The sequence below is a fragment of the Anser anser genome, assembly GCF_964211835.1.
Source record: "Anser anser genome assembly, chromosome: 6".
NCBI lineage: Eukaryota > Metazoa > Chordata > Aves > Anseriformes > Anatidae > Anser > Anser anser.
The window spans coordinates 7,013,208-7,034,461 of NC_139726.1; the positions used below are offsets into that span (position 1 = coordinate 7,013,208).

A 21,254-nucleotide genomic window follows, 5' to 3' on the forward strand; every position below is an offset into this window, starting at 1 on the left:
CAGTGTATGGACAACTGTAAGTAATAATAATCGTAAAAAATTGCAGTCATTTTGCTTTGGGGGAGCTCTTTGGGGGCACTGAGATAAACCATTTTTAAGGCTGTATGGGAAAAAATATTTTAAATATAGCAGTTGTCAGATCAACTGTATTCGGTGTACGAATAGTTTTACTGTACCTTTTCTTTGATAGGAAACAAAAATATGCATTAAAATTACAGATTTTTTGCCTTTGGTTGTCTGTATTTGATTATTTCAGTTTGGACTTAAGGCAGAGGGAGAATCCTTTTGTAGGTTCTGCGTAGTGTGGGCTGTCACAGTTGGCTGTCTGACAGCCATGTTTTTTCACTAGAATCAGAAGTTCTCTCTGGAGATCAGTTGGCCATACGCAAACTTCAACAGGCTTTGGCCTTTTCAGTTGACATCAGATGCTGACAACTGTTGTACTGGTTTCAGTTATGTTTGGCAGCTCTTTAGTGAGATACAAATACATTGTCTTCCCAAGAGTTGAAAGGAAAGAGCATAAAGAAATTATCTTCACAAATGAAGCTTAACGATAGTTGTAGAACTGGGAATAATGCAAAGTAGGGATGAAAATCCAGTACAGACTATTGTCACAGATAGTAGATTAATTTATTTTTTTTAAAAAGAAAAGGAATCCTCAAAAAAGAGAAAGTCCTCCTTAATGAGTGTCTGTAATGCTGTTAGTTAAAATAAGGAGCTAAATGTAAACATATACATATCACATGTTTTAATGTATATTAGAATCTTACGTTTAGGATGACCTGTGTGATTTCCTCAGTGGTTTTGTGGTATGGTATAAAATGGAAGTTGTTCTTTGCTAGGTACAGAAACTAAATAATCACAAAAGCTGTGAAAACCTCAGTCATTACAACTTGGAATTATTCAGGCAGGAGACATGATCTAATTTAATTGTTGTTATTAGTATACAAACATGAGTATCCTCATGGCTTTTTATTTTGTAATTAGAGGAAAAGTTCAGATTACTAACAGAATTTACCGTATTAAAGACAGATGTCTTTATACAGACCTCTAAAACAAAATGGAATTGTTGTTTATTACTTTCTCTTTTCTAAATAACTAATATGAAACATTTACTTCAGTCAGAATAACATGTAACATGGCAACATTAACTTACAGGAAGCTGTTGCTTTTCACCCTTCACCTTTGACCTCAGGAGAGACTGTGGTTTTTCATGAAATAACAATGTCTATTTTCAAAACTGTTAGCACAACCTGAAGAATAAAAGCAAATGAATTGATTATGAGCACAGAGTGTTCTCAATTTATTGATTGTGCTTCTTGTTCCCTCTCTTAGACTGACAAGACAGAACAGTTCTGACATTCAGGGAATGCTCTTAGGGAATACTGTATGCTTGTTTACTTAAGCTTTGGAGGAAAGAATCTTACAACAAAAGCAAATGTTTGAGTAAAATGTAATGTTAGCCTTTCCCACACACACTGTGGCGCTATTCCTACCATTACGGAGAGGAAAATCTTGCAGGAAACAGGAAAATCTTGCACAAAAATAGCTTTATTTTTCTTAGAAGCTTGGATTTGACTCCTAAAAAACCAACATAGCCTTTACTTAACCCTGTCTGGTTCTGACCAATAAACCAAAGAAATGAATGTGAACGACTGCAAAATCCAGCTGTCTCATACAGCGAGCCACTCATGAAGTCCAATGGAAATTAACTGAAAGATGTGTAAAGAATGGGGTGTTGGGAATTTCTGTGAGTTGTACTAAAATTAAAGTGCTTGAGGCCCTGTGTTTTTTATCATAGATGAAATGTTATTTCTGGCTTTATTTTAAAGCCAGCCTAAGCTACTGATCGCGTTTATCATTGAACAGCAGTTGGGAAATCAGTGTGGGTTCTGCCAGGCAGCTGGGACTTCTGTGGCATGGAAGGCTGGAACTTGTTTTTGTTTTACGGATGCAAAGCTTTTATAAAACATCAAAATAGTATGTCTGAAAATAAAACGACCACGAAGTGCAAGTGGACCAAATTTTATTTAAAAAAAAAAAAAAAGTTTTTTCCTTTGCTGGTAGATGTGTGTAACTAACAGTGTATTAATTTGTATGCAAACACATTTTCACAGTTTGTGCAAAGTTCTTGCTTGCATCCTTTTCTTTCATAAGGTCTCGTGTCATTTGGTATTTCTAAGAAGGGACATCTACTCCTGTTTGGTTTTCTGTGCTTAATTTTGATTGGATTCTGTGTGATGTATTCTTACTTGTTCAGTGACTAAAAGTTTCTACCAATAAACTGTCAAACCTTTTTAACCAAATTTTCTTTTGAAACTCTTCATCTTTTTAGGCCTTCATGTATAGGATACAATATCGGTTTATTTTATAGAAGCTTAAATAGTTTATTGTTGTTGAATGTGAGTAATTAAAGTTGGTCTTACGCTTTTCACTGAAATACCACGTAAAGATTTTGAAACACATGGAGAGCATCCCATAATCCTATTTTTTTTCACACTCTAATGCTTCCTTTTTTCCTGTCTCTTGATCTGGAACGGCATCTAATCGTGAACTAGACTTGGTTATGCCTCATCTGTTTGGTACTTTATCTTGCACGCATTAGGCTCTTTAGGGAAAAGTTGTTTCCTTCTACAATTTTTATAACTCCAGTGTTTTAATTATTTCTATCAGTGAGGTTTGTTTCATCACTTATCTTCCGTGTGATTAGAAATGATTATATTCTACAAAGCATTTTTTTCTCATAGAAACAACTACCATTACTCATGACAAGATTTGGGTCCTTTTGTAATGCAAATATCTATCAGACTTACAGTGTTGGAGTTAAGTACAACTGCAGAACTTTTGCTTCTGATATGTATGATAGGAAGTTTCCTCATTTGTTTCACTAGCTTTTCCTTAACTTTTTACAAGTTGAGTGACATTGTAGCTGTCTTCAGCTGCATATTTTTGTTTGAACACCTAATACTGTGTTGCAGAATCTCCACCATACTTCCTTAAATTCTTTGTGACTGAGATCACAGAGAAAAATACTGTTTTCAAGGAAATACAGTATCAAATCCAAGACTAAGTAAGAAATATTGAGATGTTAAAGATGAGAGATAAACCTAGCTTATCCAAAAACTCCTTAGCATATAATGTCCTATGGAAAAATTGTACTTTAATTAGTCAACTTGCTGAAACATAGGCATATATGTTGCTGAAGGCTCTACTTAATTTATGAAGCCTGTACTTTTCTAATTTAAATCTATGGCTTAATGTTTGCTTGTAGGAAAAATGTAAATCCTTACTATATTAGCTTTCTAAGATATTGCAGCCTCTGGAATATGGAAATAGTTGTAGGCTTTTTTTTTTTCCTGAAAATATGCTGTTAGTTTTATTGCATTTTTTGAAATCACAATCATAGGACAAAGTTATTTCAAGTAATTGTTATTTTTAATAGCATTTTTAGTTGTTTTATGTGTTTGATTTTATTTGACATTGTATGTCATGATCTACATCTGTCATGATTTTCTAATATCATTTAAATCATCTGCAGCTATGTATCAAATTGTAATCTACATAATCACAAGTGAAAACCACAACTGTCATTTTGGTATCACTGTTCAAGTTGGATATATGTTGTTTTGAATGTTTCCTAGTGTAAGTCAGCAGTAATTGGGAAGTAGCTCTGTCTGACAAAGCTAGCTTCTTATTCTCACAATTTTAATGGAAATGTTGTCATGTTATGAGTCAGAATTTGGAACTGAAATAGTATCGATGCATTTTGTCATTGTACAACAGTGAGTATTTGTTGTCAGTACTCTCTATCTGAGAAAGAAACATTTAAAATCACCGTGTTTCCTTAAATGTAAGTTAAGTAATGAATATTTATTAGAGATGTGAACAGAAGTATGAAATGATTGTAACTGTCACTTAAACAAATTAAAGGAGTTTTGTTGACTTGGAAATTCCCATTTTAAAAGTCAACAAAGTGCATTATATTCTTTGTAAATTACTATTAAGTCCTATTAACTTCTTTTTCCCTAAGCTGTTCATGAATAAATTGCTCTTACAGGAATTTTTATTTGGGTCTTTTAGGTTCTTGTCATTTATCAGAATCAATACTCCTTTTGTTCCCGCTCATTCTGAGTGTGTGGTGTATTATAGAATGAACATTGTTGGTATAGTCCCTTGTGGTGCAAAATCAAGCCCATTTCTCTCAGAGTACATTTTTCAAATGAGCTCTACAGCTTTAATTTTAGAAGTGATGAAGTACATTTTAGAAGAGAAGAACTTATTTTAAAATGATGTATACTTGAAGCAGTTGTGACCGAAGCAACAAGTATGGTTTCTTCTTACAGTTGATATTCAAAAAGTTATGAACTGTAGTTTGTTCTGTCTAAATATTACTTATCTTGGAAAGCTTATTGATACTTTAAGACAGTGTCTGTTCGCAGGTTCTGTAAGCCAAATTACTTGATTTATCTCAAGTTTGGTGGGTGTACTTGCAGAGCTGAATGTAGTGAGATCTAGCTATTTAGACAGGGAGGGGGAGAGGGAAACTTCCGCTCCCCGTCTCCCCTTAAGAGCTCAGCTTAATATCAAACTAGTAAAGCATTTTTCTCATTCACAAAGATACCGAGTAACTTGTCCTTAATACACCTGCGTTGTTTTTCTTTGTATTCAGGGAAGCAGTGTTTCTTAGTCCTGCGTCAGCAGCAGTTTAATATCCAGGCTCTTGTGGCTGTGGGACAGCATGCGAGCAAGCAGATGGTAAAGTTTGCTGCCAAGTAAGTAAGCAATTATATCCTGTTGTCAGAGTAAACAATGGTGGGAACCAGGACTCCCAGGGGTTGGGACCATTTTCACACATTAACATCAATGCTTCGTTTGTTTTAAAATGTAGTTATTTAAATTGTCAGTTCACTATTGCATTGAATACATTACACTGACAAAAGATAAAATAGAGAACAGGCTTGAAATTCATTCTGAACTGCTGAAGCAGCATTCTCTCGCCATAGACAACCTACATTTACTTTCAAGCTGGCTAACAAAAAGTCTGGCAAGCTGAGCTTAGTGGGGCACTTCATTTTGTGTGATGTTTGTGTGTGTCTGCACGTGTTCAGAGTTTTTCTTCTACAAGATTTGCAGTGTGGTAACACATTACATAGCTAGAACTGGTGCGAAGAAGCTCCATATTACAAGCATCTTACAGAGCTGAAATTAAGAGTTTTTTCTGTGCCCTGAATTAATCTTATTTACACGCCTTATTTTTGGCCCAAAAAGTTGGGGGGATTGAGTTACTTTTCAAAAATATTCTCATTTTATTTGCAGTAATATTTAGACTTGCTAATTAAAAAAAAAGCGTGAAGCAATTTAAATTCAGTTAATTGGTTTATTTTATTCTTAATGATATAAAAAAACAAAACAAAACAACAAAAAAAAAACAACACATTTTTCCCCCTGCTTCTTGCTTCAGGATTGTGCTTTCAGGTTGTCCATTACTAAATATGCTTGCGTGACAAAGGTGTTTTTATAATAGAGCTTTTTAGTCATGTATAACTACTTACTCACAAATAGACATGTGGATCAGTTCAGTGCAGTAGTATGTTTAACATTTGGTACTCGAGTTGCTTCTGTGTAGTTCTTGGCACTACTCTTGTGCCTGGGAAGGGAGCCCCCACTAATTAACTGCAAGAGTGCCACAGCCTTCAACCTTCAATATGTCAGGGAGAGGAGGGATTCATTGTAGTATAGACTTGCAGAAGCCAAGTTAAGAAGGTTAGGATAATGCCTCTGCTGATTGAGGTTCAAGGCAACGGGAGAACAGAACCAGCAGTGTTAGTTGTCTGGCGGTGCTTAGAGTTGGCAGTGCCAGTGTGAAGCATGCTGTTTACAGGTGTTCATGAGCCAGAGTGTTCTGTTTCTTCATGAAGTAGTTTTTTCTCTCCAGCACTTAGAATCTTTGAAAAGAATTGAGTGCACAATCTCTCGGTTCCCCACTTCCTCTCCTTGTAACCCACTAACAGTCTGCCTGTGCGCTCTCAACAAACTTGCACTGCAGAGCAGTGAAACAATTTTATAGTAGTGATACTCTCCTATCCTCCAGTTTTCTCCAACATCTGTTTTTTTCCATTTTTCTTCATGTTTCTTGGCTCCACAACTGAGTGTCTTACATTTGTTTCGTGAGCAGCAGAGCTCTGTGTAGGAGCTTGTGAAAAGGAAGTTGGTCCTTACTCTTCTGTGAGCTGACTGCCACTTGTAAGCCTTCCATGACCCTTTTTAGACTTACTCATCTTTTATACTAGGCTATTTTTCTGTTAGGGTAGTGATTTAAAGTAGGTCCTGGAGGTCCAGAGCTACCAAGAAGTGGTATCTGGAAAGAGCAGAGGGCATAGCTCCTTTATCTTCCGGCAGCAGTGAGCTGTTAAATCAGATGGAACCATATCCTTTAATTTCTTTCCAATTCCCTGTCATCTCCCCACTTTTGTTAATGTGACAGACCTGATTTCCCCTGAGTAGCCAAATTCATGTTTGTACTGTGTTTTGACTTCTCAATCTGTTCCCTTTTATGGTAGTATTTTATGTCTAAATCCCGATACTTCAGACTTTATAACATGCATATTTTACTCATTTGTGCTTCTGAAATGCCTATATGCTGACTGTAATGTGCTTTGACTGATACAGCTTTCAGTACTACAACCATCCTGGGTTTTGTTTTGCAGAGTTACTTTATTTTTAAACGCTATTAGTGCAGTCATCTTAAGATTCCTTCCCAAAAACAAACCTATTTCGTTAATATCCTCCCACGCTCTCAGTTTTTCCAGTGTTTTATCTTGTTCTACAATTCTGTCTACCGTCATTGCAGCTGCCTCTTGTCCTTCAGGGCTGCTGTTCCCTGACTTCCAAGTGCACTTGTGGTCACCACGTCAGTGACACCTGAAGCACAGTGACAGTACGTGCCTTGTCTTCAGTCATTTTCCTGCTTGTTTTCATGTGCTGTGGAATAATGCCATTATTATTAGCAGATGAAGCTGGTCTTAGATGTCTAAAAATAACTATATTGTTTCTCTGCCTTTCTTGGTGTCTTTTTCATCATCTCCTCTTGTTTCCTAAACATTAACTGAGGAAATACACATTTATTGAAGAAAGTATTAAATACCTTACATTTCAATTTCAGTGTAAACTAAACTTCTTTCATTGGCAGTGGATAAAGGTTAGTTTACATGTGCTGCTTTCTCATATTTTGATAGTGGGTCCAAAACTTTCTTTAAAACAGCTTGTGAAATTACAGGTCATGAATTTTAAGGAGAGGTTAAGATAAAGGTTGGTTAAATCGTGAGCAATTTCTGTACAAATTTTCATAAATAATAAACAAACCAGTTCCTCTTTTAGATATTGGCACATGGGAACAAAACTTTCATAACCTTCTGTGGTCTAGAAACCACAGAATGTAATATGAATATACGTATAGTAACGTAATATTCATATACTGAATATCTCCACGATCATAGGAATGTGAGTTATGTTTATGGAAAGATACTTTTCACGCTGGTTTATCTCAGTGTTAAATGAGATTTCTGTGAGGTTAACTGTAAAAAGTTTCTAGCTGATCTTTCAAAAAATACAAAGCTGGCAATGCAGTGTCAGTCAAGGTTGGCAGCTATGGAGTTCCCCTAAGGTCTTTCATCAAAGAAAACCTCTGCACATTCCTGCAAGGAATGACAGTGTCAATTGTCTCTTTCAGACAGCAAAGGTGCCAAGTGGTGAAATTAGTAATTTATCAGCCTGCTTTTTTTTTTCCGGAACGTACTGGGTGTGGTCACTTTTGGTTTTCTTTCTCTTTTTTTTAAACCAGCACTGGGCTTTACCCCTCTACTGGCATTATTCCACAAATAGCGGTGATATGATGTAGCAGCTGGGGGAGGTGGTTACCAGATCCTAATTTAGCTGCTGAAACAGTTTGCCCTCTCTCAGAAAGTACATGGCTCTCTGTGGTAGGCTAGAGAATGAAAATCTAGAAAAGAGATAAAACATAAGAAAAAATAAAAATATGATGGGTAAAATTTTAGGAAAAAACATACAATGTGGAAAAGTGTATTTAAGTTGATTGATTACATGAATTGGTAATAGCAGGGAAAATTGAAATCACAGTGGTTACTTTTGCTGATGGCACAGAAAATGGGATGGGAAACTGGTGACTAGGTTACTGCCACGGGGTATGTAGTAACCAGGGCTTATTTGGAGTAATCACTCTGATACTCTTCCATATGAATTTGTCCCTTTGTGAATGCTAGTTCAGATTTTGTATATGTTCAGGATTAATATTGAAAAATGTATGTAATTAGGACTTTGAGATGATCATAGATAACCAACTTAACAGGAGTTCGTGCAGGTCTCCTCCCTACTATGCTAGAAAATCTGAGTTTTGAAAAAGAGGAATAAAATGTCATTAATATAATATTTGTCAGTCTTCAGATGATTTCTGGAATATTTTGTCCTCTTATTGTCTTTATTTCTGAATATATGTCAAATTAGAAAAAGTTGATGATGAAGCTGCAAGATGAACTCATGCAGTCAGGTAAATCTGCCTTCCTTCGAGGCTGAAGAAACCTGTCTAGTTTATCCAAGAGTAGGTAATTTAAATCCCAGTCTGATGGTACCTGTGCATGCTTTTGGCTGCAAAGTGAACTCTTTTTTTTTTTAAAGTATTTTTTTTATATCCAGCTTTCTCTGACACTGACATGAGCAACCATTGATTATTGTTTTATAAAAATTATTTAATATTTTAAGATTTAATAAAGTGTTAATATTGTGCAGTCTGCTTGCATGAGTCTTGAAAAAAAAAAGAAAATGTCTGAAGAAGTATAGATGCTTTCACTAATTAAAACATTTAAAGTAAATAAACAAGTTTCTTCTAATTTTTTAGACTTTTGATCAAGAAAATATGATTCACTTAGAGGGGCCCACATGGGGTTCAGCTTGCAACATGAAGCTGTTGATGAAAGGTGTTGTCATACAGACTGCAATAATGCAATCCTGTGGTTAAAAGAGAAAGTCTTGGCTAACAGGCATACAGATAATTAAAAGCTACATAAGGCATCTAATGGACATTTTAATAATTAGTTTTGATTTTTTGGAAGAAACATTACAATGAAAGTTTAATATACAGAGAAATTTTTAGCTTTGGGCTTTGAGTCTGTCACTAAAATAATTTCATTAAGGGTTAAACAACCAAAGGGTATCATCTGTCTTCTTCATGCGTCCCAATTTAGGTTCTGGTCCTTTGCAACATTAGTTAGAGATAGAAATATTGTTGTCTTTAATGGAAATGGTGATAGCTTTGGTGTTTTTTCTGCTCTTTGTTCACTTTGGTTTGGCTTGGTTGGTTTTGTTACTCATGGGAATTCTATCAAAACATTACCTGGATGGTTTAGGGCTGGTGCTGTGGGGAACACTTTGAAGATTTTGCTGTAGTTACCAGCATTTAACTAAAGCATCTTCTTTTTTGTTCTAATTTGAACTGAAATTACCATTTCAGTAACATCCTTGGAATTACCTGTTAGGATCAAAGCAGCATCTTTTAGGTTTCTGTAGTTTACATTTGATGAACTACATTAGGAACTTCAGGCTTCACCAGCACTAGATTTTGCTGAATTCAGTTCAAATAGAACTCAAAGCATGAGCTTTTACTTGCATACCAGATCAGATATGCAGTCTGAATGAGGAAAAGTATGTTTTATAATCATCAAATGAAAGTTTAGAGTAGATTATGAATGTTTGTAGATGCAAAGATGTTTGTATGCAGTAGAAAATTTGGTGGTACTTGCTCAGGCAATTATATGCATATTTGGATACAGGTATTTACATAGGTAGAAACTGAGTTCAAATGCATCATGAAATTATATATATAAAAAAAAATAGGGACCAAGGGATGTCACAGTTCTTAAAGTGTGTTCCAGACCAAGAAATATAACGTTTCAATTGTAGTTCTAGTTCAGAGGGAGTGGGGAAAAATAAGTGAAAGCACATTTAATCACAAGTGCAAAGTTTTGGAGTTGTTATGCAAGTTTCCAAAGTGATATTACAGTTGCAATGAAGTAAAAGTCAGTTTCTTCCTGTATTTTTAAACTGTTAGAATTTTGTGTGTTGTGAATTCTGGGCATATTCTGAGCATAGCTCTGTAATGACTTCTCTAATACCAGCTTGCAGCCATAGGATCAGTGATTTGAGTCATAAAAAACATTTACATTTAACTATTATTTTCTTTTTTGTAATGTGTAGAATTTGCTTCAATACATTTAAAGCATTTTCGTTAACAATTATTAGTGGGAGGGTTTTTATTCAGCAGACTGGAAAGTTATAATTTCAATTAATACACTGCTGTTGGTGTCATTAGTAGTATTTTTTGGGCTTTGCCAAAATGTTGATGTGAAGAAGGAAGCAGGAGAAGTAGAAGAGAACTGTTTGGGGGCGGGGGGAAATTAGCAGAAGAGTAAAACTTGTTTTCTTTTAAACTTTAGCTTACTGGAAAAGTAGGTGGAATTTGTAGTTACACCTAATACTACTTTAGCATGATGCATTCTCTGTGCATTTCTTATCTTCATGTTGTCTTTTGCATTCAAAGTGATGTATTCCTGTCTTTTTAAGTAGATTTAAGCAGAACCATTTGTAAGAGAGCAAACTCTTTCTAAGCACTTACTGTCATTACTATGTGTCTTGAATTTGTTGTCTCATCTTCAATATTTGAGATGAATGGAAGCTCAAACTTTACTAAATGAATTCTGATTTAAAGCGTACTGTTGACCTTTGCTTTGTACAAATTCAGTCATTTGTTCATTATGCTGATTTTGGCAACTGTAGCTCTTTTAAAATATAAATATAACAAAAAAGCACACTGTTCAGGAATATTAAATAGGAAATGGAATTACCTAATGGTTAGGCATATAAAGCACCATGGTCTGTGTAACTTTTAGAGCAGCTGCCAATGAGTTCTATCACCTGAAAGTATTGCTATCAAAGAAATAGTTGAATGCTGAAATGCTAAAATGATGAAATTTGGCTTTTTTTGTGATTCGTTTCTAGTGATGTTGTTAAGTTTTGAGAATTTTAGTGCTTGAATTGCCCACTGTTACTTCAGCTTCCATAGATTTTTCACAACTTTGATCACTTATTCAAAATTCTGTTGGATAACTTAATTTTGAACTTAATTTCATAACATAAAACAGTTTGTAGACCAAAGATCCATCTAGCTTCTCTTAGGGCTGGTGTGGATGCTTCAGGAATAATAGAAAGCAGGACAAGCAAGTAGTCATACTCTGTAACACTTAGTGTTTTGCATCTCAGTTGCTTCTGGGTCATACCACTTGGGCTTTGTCAGAGAAGAAGGCCAAGTTTCCTTCATCGACTAAAAAGAGAAACTTCTTTGTTTAGCTGGGTAATTCATGTGAGAGCATGACTAGTTCCAAACACAGATATTTCTAAAAAGAGAATTTTTAATCCTAATGAGTTTCTCATGTGGTTTTACTGGAGCTGTACAAAAAGACTGTCTGTCTAGAATACCTAGGTTTTGTTCACAGCTCCCAGACTGACTCTGGGCAATGCTAGAGAAACTGATGCAGATGCAGGTGATTAGGACTGTAGTTACAATCAGCAGTGGCTTGTATCTGCTTGCACTCTGGCCTTCTCTCCTTTAACTGGGTGGGGGTTATTGCCCCTCAGTTCTGTGCAGTAAAATATTTCTCGTTAACCCAGCCTTTTTTCCATTTAGTTAAGTTAGAGGATTTATTGGTTTGGGGATTTTTGGGGTGTGGGGAGGAGTCTTGCTAACTAGCGAGCTGACCTCGTAAACCTGAAGGTTGCTAATTGATGTTTGATTTCCCAAAGTCAGTAGTGGCCAACTTGTCTAACGACATCCTTGCTCAACTCATTTGAAGTCAAATTATGGGCCTGCTACCTGCTTGCTTTCTGAGGGCTTACGTGGTCAAGCGATGTACGTAAAGTGCTTTCCAGTCATCTCAAAAGTGCCTGAGAAGTGAAAGATAAAGTTAATTGTAACAGTTATTTTTCAAAAAGAGGAAAAGTATTTTCGGATATTTTGCTTTTTGTACGCCCGCTGCCAAAGACACAAAGTAAAGATATATTTCCAGTAGGGATGAAATTACATGTAGAAAGTAATTGGTTTAAAGTCCAATACTTTAAGTACCTAAATGAAAACCGTTCGTAGGAATTATTTTTCATCTGTCGCTCTTGAGGCTTTTGTTACTGTTTGCTTATAGCACACATACTTTCCATCATATTGTTGGAAGATTTTCAAGATAATATATAGAGTTTTAATATACTATTAGTGACTGTTAATGGAGAGCAATTAAGATGTCCTCTGTCTTAAAGAAGTGCCTTACAAGCATCTTGCATCTTTCAGTAACAAGTCATGAAGTTTAAACAAGCTCGATCAGTTTGATTTTCCCCTCCAGATCTAGGACTTCCTTTCAGTCTGTTGTTCTGCTGCTCAAGACCCATCTTTCAGATAATTGCATCAACTGACACATGCAAGAGTGTATGTGCCTAGGAAAAGAACTGTGCAACTTGTCACTTAATGTATACACACACAAAGAATGAGTGATCACTAAGCTTAATTATAATTCTTTCCCTCTCAAGTCTTCCATCCCAGTTTGAGTTTGTTGTGGCTGGGAATACTTCAGTGACATCCTTTATTATTTAGCAATTATATATAATAAAGAACTATCTAAATCCTTAACTGTTTTGTTGTTCCAGCGGTTCATACAGCACATAAACATCTGAGTGCAAAGTACTGAATCTGGTGCAGTGTGCAATGAAATTTAGTAAGCCTACTATCTTTATTGACAGCATCAACAAAGAGAGCATTGTGGATGTAGAAGGCGTTGTGAGGAAAGCGCATCAGAAAATCGGAGGTTGTACTCAGCAAGATGTTGAGCTGCATGTTCAAAAGGTAATTTTTTGAGAAAACTGAGCACTGGTTAATTGTTTGAGAAATTATCTGTCCTATCTAGTCTGTCTTTTTACACTTACAAACCTTGTAAGTAAGTGGTCCAGTACCAGAGATATATACTGCTTTAAACTACGAACTTCGTTATATAATACATAAACATGAAACATTCCTGTTCTTAAAAGATTTGATTTTTATCTTCCACTTGAAGTACGCTAACAAGTAAAATAAAGAATCTCACTGGAACAATTTGGTTAAGAGTGCATGTCATTTTGTTTTGATTCTTAACTGCAGCAGGTACTGTAATAAAAAGTCTGCATCATTTTAGGTGCAAGTCAGAAGTTTCTTCTGTATCAGGGAGTTACAATCTTCCCCTTAGTGAAATGGAGTGGAATACATAACTCTCAGCTGAAGTGAAGTACTGGCTTAATAATGGGGGAGCTCTTGAAATCTAAAATTTCCACAGCTTGTGGCGTAGGGCTAGAGGAAGTGTAGCTTTATAGTTTATTTAAATAGAATGCATATTTAAACATTTATGCAGTATTTTCTGCATCTAAAGGTTTTCAGCCAATATACAAACTGTATGTTTACAATACTACTGAAGCACAGTCACTTCAATAGTAGAATACAATACCTATTATAGTTGTAGTAGTAAGGTAAATTTTAGTCAACAGCATTATGGAAATCATGCACCTATGACTAGCCTGTATGTCAAGGTGCCTTTCTCTGACTGTGCTTTTCCTATCAAATGAATTATCAGTCTGAAATGTCTCTTACATTTATATGGTAAGTAAAACAGTACTTTAACAACAGAGACAATGAGATGATCTAGCTGCAATCTGAACCTAAAACTGTGAAATCTGGTAGTTTCAGACCTGGCATTCATGCCAGTAGGCTTGTTCTTCAGGTAGTATATACTTGTTCAACTCAGTGTTTTTTTTTTTACTCCTTGGGAAAAAAAAATAAATATCTTTCCACAGGAAAATCAGATTTAAGCACTGTGAGTATTATTGTGAGAATGCACCCATGTATCTTGACTATATGAATAAAATCACAGTCTTCCAGCTAACAGCCTATGCAAACACTGTTTCATGTTTATGCCAAAAATATCCTTTTGTAAATCACCTCCTTTTGTGAGCTGAATCTCATGTTATTTCTGTTCTTCTCTCACTTTCAGATCTATGTGATCAGTTTAGCTGAACCCCGACTCCCCTTACAGCTGGATGATGCTGTTCGGCCAGAAGTGGAAGGCGAGGAGGTGAAAACTTTGCATCCTCAAATATGTTTTAATATATCTGTAATTGAAGAAAAGCATGAAAGCCTAGCATTTCCTTCGTGCAGTGCTTCTGGGGTTTTGTTAGGCTTGCATTTTACTTCCTTTATATTTCTACAGAGCTGTGTTAGAAATTTCTATAGATTTGTTCTCTACTGAACTGCAGCAGAAAAACAAAACCAGAGGGCTTGAAGTCCTGCGTATGTGTTGTTGATCCCCTTAGCTGGTTTCTGCCTGTGACCACTGGGAAGTTATACCTTAAGCCTTGCTATACTGGCAGTTTGTTGTATGTTCTTCAGACTCATCTGGAAGTTCTGCTGAATTTAGAAGTGACCCTGGTCTTTTAACCAAAAGATGTTTTTCTCTACTAATTTTTTTTAGGTGTGTATATTCATTATGTATTTTTTGCACAACTGTTTAGGATGGAAGAGCTACTGTAAACCAAGACACAAGACTGGATAACAGAGTCATTGATCTGAGGGTAAGCAATATGCTTTGTTATATGCTTACCTGCAAACATTGATTGTCCACTGCTCATATCCATGAAGCAATAAAGCAGTGGATTTGATGGAAGTGTTTTGTTGGCCAGAGGGAAAACTAAACAATTTTTCACTAAACTAAACATGTTTTTCAATTTGTGAGTGACATTGTGAGAACTCAGTTTCATCTACATATGGACATGCAAACAACAGTCCAACAGGAAAAAAAACAAAAGCAACTTTCCTGACATTCATGGGAGAATCCCTTATTAGTCGTTTAAAGGTGAACATTTAGGATTTGGCGTGTCGCCATCTACAACTGGGCTATTTTAATTTCTAGAAGTCAAAGGTGACTGAATAAAGACAATTTGGAGACAACATTTCTTCTCAAGTATAGTACCAGAAAGTGTAGTAAGAGCTCTGTTTTGAAATACAGGATGGAAATTTTGAACTTAACATGTAGCTGAAGTGCTGTAATGCATGTCTTGCAAGTGAAATTGTAGCAGGCTATCACACCAGTCTCATTTTTTGTTTCTTCCACGGTTTACCCATTTTTTTCTATCTGGAATACTTTTCTTTGCAGCTCTCTGCTAGTTAATATACTTCCCAAATACTTACTGTTTCTGATCAGCAATAAAAAAAAATGCAGAACTTTTCTTTAAAAAATAAAAATAGCAACACTAAACACATAATTAACTAACTGCAGTCCTGTCGATGTGACTTTTTCTGGTCTTTTCCCATACTTGGCTCTCCACAATACAATTTTAATTAGCTTTTCATTGAATGATGAGTGTGCTTAGCTTGTTTTTATGGTGTTTCTAGTACTGCCTTCAAAATTATGATTATGGTAGTTTCTCAGTAAACCAATGCATGGGCCTGGGAAATAAAACAAAAAAGTCATTTATTTATTGGAAAACGTAGAAATGTTTTGGGACTGAGGTGCTTAAAGCATTTGAACATCTGATCTCTGTCAGCAACTAAAACTACTTGTGCAAATTGTTCTATTTGGATCAATGCTAATGGCTCTTCACCTGACCTTATCATGTGTGATACTGAGCAACTTCAATTTGTGATTACTTTTCAGGATATTTAGTATCTCATTATATTAGTCGCTTTGTCTTTCTTTTCATGAAAGACTTAAGACAATTCTGTACCAGTAAGAATGATTTAAAGAAGCATCACGTTATGGCAATGGTAAGGCAGTGTGCTAAATTGAAGGTAGAACTCTGAGATGTTAAAAGGTAAAGTTTCACTTGAGCTTCTGATGATGCAGAAAAATGCTGAACAACATGCCAGAGAAACTTAAGAAAATTCTTTTAATGAATGAAACACCTGTATAATTAATAAACAGAAAAGAGCTTTGAACCCCAAAAAGAACAGAGAAGTAATACAAAGGGAAACAACAGTTAAAATAATAGCTGAAAATAATGGCATGAAAGCTGTAAGTCAGGTGAGAGCATCTGTGGAATAACACCTGAGAAGGTGTCTGGTAATGGAAAAAGAAGGAAGACTGTAATGCCAGAGTAAACACAAGAGAAGAAACAGAGGTGGGCTAAAATTCTTCCATCCCTAGACATAGCCAGTAGTCCAGCAGGACTCTCCAAATACTTCTTATGTGTCTGCCAATAAATAAATTGTCACCGGTCTACTTGGAGGGTGCAGCTTCTGACCGAAGTGGATCCTTCTTTTCTAAGTTGTATGATTGCATACGATTCTGGTGCTTGGGGGATGTGGTTTATTGAGTGATATTGGTAGTAGGGTGATGTTTGGACCAGATGATCTTGAAGGTATCTTCCAACCTTAATGATTCTATGACTATTGTACATCCCAACCATTGTCAATATACCATTTATTCAGCAATGTTTGGCCCCTTGTTTTGAGGTCTGAACCTTAACTCTGTCTTCTACAGAAGCTATTTTTCTCCACATTTCCAACAGCTAATGGACGGAGGTGCTAAACAGCTATTTCTTTTCATGCTAAAAGGGAATTCAGGTTAAGTTTTTACTAAACTGATGGAACGATGAAATATCAAATTCCAGAGCCTTATTTATGTCTTGTCCTCTGCTTGCACCTGTGGCTGGATGTAATCTGGCCACAGCTTCTCCTTGATTAGGCTTAGTTATCTATTCTGCCTTCCTTCTATGTGTAGACAAAGTTCCCATGGCTGCCTGTGTCACGTTTTTGTGTCTTCTGCTGCCTATTTCGTTCTTTGTTTCAGAACAAAGGTTATTTTGGGTAGGCTCATGCCTAATCATACGTTTGCTTTCTCTGTTCCGCAGGAGCTATGCTTGTGCAAAAGGGGATTCGAAGTAGTTATGTGTTACTTTTTTTTTTTTTCAGGGGAGAGCTGAATAAGCAGAAAAAGTGTTTAATGCAGAAAGGGAAAATCCCAGTGAGAACACATGTACTAATATATATGTGCAGATTCAAAGTACTGTATGCACACAAGCAAGGGAAAGAAGGCAGTTTATCCTTCAAAATAGCTTTAAAAGAAAATAAAAATTCCTGACAAGCAGTAATTGATTTTCAGTGATTTGGTTTCATAGACTGAAGCTGCAGTACAAGTGGGACTTCAGAGAGCCCCCAGTGTTTCAAATGCACTGCATAAGTTACATTCTAAGGAGGATTAGGCATGATGTATTAAAAGCTCACAGGGGTATCTGAAATCATTGTTAGGTACTTTGTCATCCATACCTCTTCTTTCTGGTACAACCAAATCGTGGACACCAGGGAAGAAATGTTAACAGAACAGTTCTAATGGAGATGCTGTGATGATCTGTGCTTGCAAGTGTGAGAGGAAGTCCAACCACAGATGTGCCATCTAGTTCTGGTTTCCTTAGTGCCCCAATTTTTTAAGGAAGAAGGAGGTCATTGAATATCAAAAATAAAGATACTGATTTAACAAACTAAAGATTTAAAGTAAATGCGTATACCTTGGCTAGACATGGACTAAAAAAAATCCTTAGTATGGAACTGAAATTACATTTGTCCATTTAATGCAATCTTTAAAGTAGTTTAGTAGTGATTTAACTAATCTTAAGTAGTGATTAACTGGTAAGTTCTTTGGGTGGGATGAAATCATGATGAAGTGGAGCTGTGAAACTTGCATGAATGAAAGGAGCTGGATTTCAAAAAACAAACAAACAAAAAAAACTTTCCAAGGAATGATGACTTAGGTAGAAAGACTTTTCCTGATGAGTTAACTCATAAAATACAGATCCCATAATTTTAGAGTTAGAAAAAATGAGGGCTAGTGTCAAGAGAGATGGTGTGAACAAAGAGGAAAAGAGGAGTCCTTGTACAGATCAGATATCCTTTAACATAGCCACAGGTGACTGTGAGGAAACTGCTGTTGACCTAAGTATCCGTTTTTCATGATATCTTAATGGAAGTTAAAGTATTTGATTCTGTATACATTTCCTTTATGGCTTCTTTCTTGGAACAATTAGAAAAAGTATACTGGAGCACTGATGGTGTTTTTAAATCTCTGCTTTCTGCTGTGCTAAAGTTTGCAGTATTCGGCGACTTCTCATATATGTAAAAACACATACAGAAATTGTTAAACAGCCATATTTCATGAAGATCAGTGGTAAGCAAAAAGGAATAAAGACAAGGCATCAAGTGAAACATTGATTCTTGGATTTTGTTTCTTAGTATGTCTTGCTCTGAATTAAAAATCAATTCAGGTTCATTGGGTTTTAACAATGTCCTGACTGATGTCCTTGCTCTGGCTTATTTTTTGATGTCCAGCAGGGTTTTTATCTTAATGGTATCTGTCTGCATTTGGCTTGAATTATATGCATTTAGTGGTCCTGATGCTATAATTATGTCTGCTAATGCACAGCTCACTGAGACCAAAGCACAGTCCTTTTAGAGTCAATATTATCTTGTTTAAACTGCTCAGGGTAGTGCATAACCATTAAACCTGTACCTTTAGTAGTTTATGGATGTCAGACTGTTACGTGATAGTGCTGTTCATTGATCTTAATGTAGTTTGGTTTTTCAAAATACTTGATTACTTTAAGCTTGATTTCATTGTGTTGAATTCAATTTACTCATTGCAAAAGCTGTAGTTTCCCTGACTGACTTCAAGCTGTAATGAACAACCTGATATACAGCTTGTGATATACAGCTTGTTTTATTGTGTATAGTGATTTGGCTGTGATGACATAACACAGTCTCAGTCACTCAGGCAAACTTCACGTTCATATCTTCTTGTTGTACTATAAACCGATACTGAATCTGAATGAAATAATTGATTTCAAATACTTAGGGTTTACCTTAAGTAACAGTTTTTTAATCCTGGTTTCCTAGCAAAAAATTCATTCCTCATACATATGATAAAGGATTTGGAAAATTACCTACCTTATATAAAATAATGTATGTTATTTGAAACAGTACAGTTGATATTATTTTCCCTTTTTATTTAGCCCGCTTTATGTATTAGTGATTGTGATAGAAGATAGGTAGTTACAGCAGGCAAACAAAAATGTAAAAAGTGCAGAACAAATTCTGTGGCTGATGTGCGTAACAAAAAGTTCACAGCTTTGCACGTCTGCGCCTCAGTCACACGTCTTGGAGATATAATCATGTAAGGTGTTAACTGCCCTCGATTCTACTGAAACGTATTTGTCTCTGACTTACGTGGCTGCGATTATTTCAATGCTGCAGATTGTGTTAAATAGAATGTGTGATAATTGTTTTTATAGTCTTACAGTGTTAAACTACTCTGTTCTAATATTATTTCCCTTTTATAGCGTTTAAATAATAAATGCACAGTGAAGTTATGATGAAAACTTGTATTTCAGCACTCATAGAATCATTAAGGTTGGAAAAGACCTCGAAGATCATCTGGTCCAACTGTAAGCTATTGTTAGCTAAACATTTTTTCTGCTTTGATTATTAGAAATAACAAATTTTCTTGTGAAATAAATTCTGCAGACCATGTTTAAACATCAACACTGTTAACAGCAGCAACATCTAAGTGGCATAAGTTTGTTTCAGTTTCTGCTTCACACTTGAAGGATCATTTACTGTCTTTGTCACTGTCTCAGATAAGAATTTCCCAGTATATAAGGGGAAGAGTTTATATTAAACACTACAGGAAAAGTATGCCATAGTGAAATGTTGTTTGAGGCAAAGGTAAAAATCGATTCACTTTGACAGCTGTCTCTGCCTTAAGATTGTTATGTTTGCAGCTAAGTGTGGTATCTCAAATGGGAACTGTTACCTACCACTATAGCCAGACCTCATAACACACATACCAGTGCCTCAGTTAAAGGCAACATAACAGCATGAATTATTTTCTTCAGATAAATTCAGTCTCTTTTTGTCCCAAACATTCCAGTGCAAAGGACATAATTAAATCTGAAAAAATTTGTTTCATATAGACACATACTTAAAATCTTTGGAAAGTTGTAGTTTGATGTCACCCATTTGACTCTACTGCGTGTTGATAGATGCAGTTCTTTAGGAGTTTATCTCAAATGTCGTCTTGGCCTGTTTAATTCTTGCAAGGAGACTGCAGGATCATATACTCAACAGTTACCTTTGTTGGCAGTCTCTGAATGAGCACTGATGCTCAGCTACCTTAGGTAGTAAGAAGAGCGGTCTTGTGAGATCTAATTTGAGGTGTGGAGAATTGCTGCTTGTTCTTTTCTTGGTCTATATTTAAAGAAAAAACTTCACTGTCCAGACCAATGAATTTGGCTGCCTTCATAAACACTATTTTTGAAGATAATTTATCGTTACAGATGGGATTGGGAAGACAATGTCTTTGCTCTGCATCCTCACTAAAGCAAAGAGTTGTTACTACCTGGCAAAGTATTGTTAGTAGAGGTGTGTTAGTTATTTACCAGCCGTGTTTCTGTGCACACCTCTAGGCTTCAGAGCAAGTAATTGCTCTCAGATTGGGCTTAGCACATCACCATTCCTCTTTTTCCTGAGAGTGTGTACCTTAGCATGGAGCTGGTGCTGGTTCCTCAGAAGGATTGTTGATCAGAAGTCATTGTTACTGTCCTACTTTTAAGCAATTGTTGCACGTTTTGTTTAACTTTTTTTTTTTGAAATTTGTCTACTTTATAAAAAAACTGTATTGGTGACTGTCATGTGACTGTTTGGGTTGTAATCTCTTGTAAAATCTTTCAGCTTCTGAATAGGAGATGGTTAAATATATACGCATATATGAAATGTGTATTTATTATATCCCTTTGAATCATTTGGGTGCTTTGATATAACGCTGCCACAAATTATACACCCAATTTGGGCTACCTTTCTTGTCTTAGCATATGTCTGACTCTGGGAGACCCGTGGAAAAAGGGTGAAAAAGTTTGAGGGTACTTTTGTAACTGTTGCTCAAAACCTCATTTCCTTCATTTTGAAAGTAGTGGGAGTAGTGGCTGTGGTTAATGCTATCAGACAGCGAGAGCTGCTGGCAATTATTGACTAGGCTCAGCCCCTCACACTCCTGAGATATCAGTCTGCTAAAATTGCAAATAACTCCAAATTGCTATAAATCTGCAGTATTATTACCGTTTTCTTTCAGTTTTTCAGT

At 35.8% G+C, this 21,254-nt stretch overlaps 1 protein-coding gene across 1 annotated transcript in view; it reads left to right on the forward strand.

The window, feature by feature from the left end:
- DARS1 (aspartyl-tRNA synthetase 1) overlaps positions 1-21,254 on the forward strand; it is a 39,241-nt gene that overhangs the window by 6,582 nt on the left and 11,405 nt on the right. Inside the window, exons 4-7 of the mRNA XM_083841309.1 lie at positions 4,670-4,772; positions 12,850-12,952; positions 14,127-14,207; positions 14,644-14,703. Of these exons, the coding sequence (XP_083697435.1) occupies positions 4,670-4,772; positions 12,850-12,952; positions 14,127-14,207; positions 14,644-14,703 (347 nt within the window). The remainder of the gene's footprint in view (positions 1-4,669; positions 4,773-12,849; positions 12,953-14,126; positions 14,208-14,643; positions 14,704-21,254) is intronic.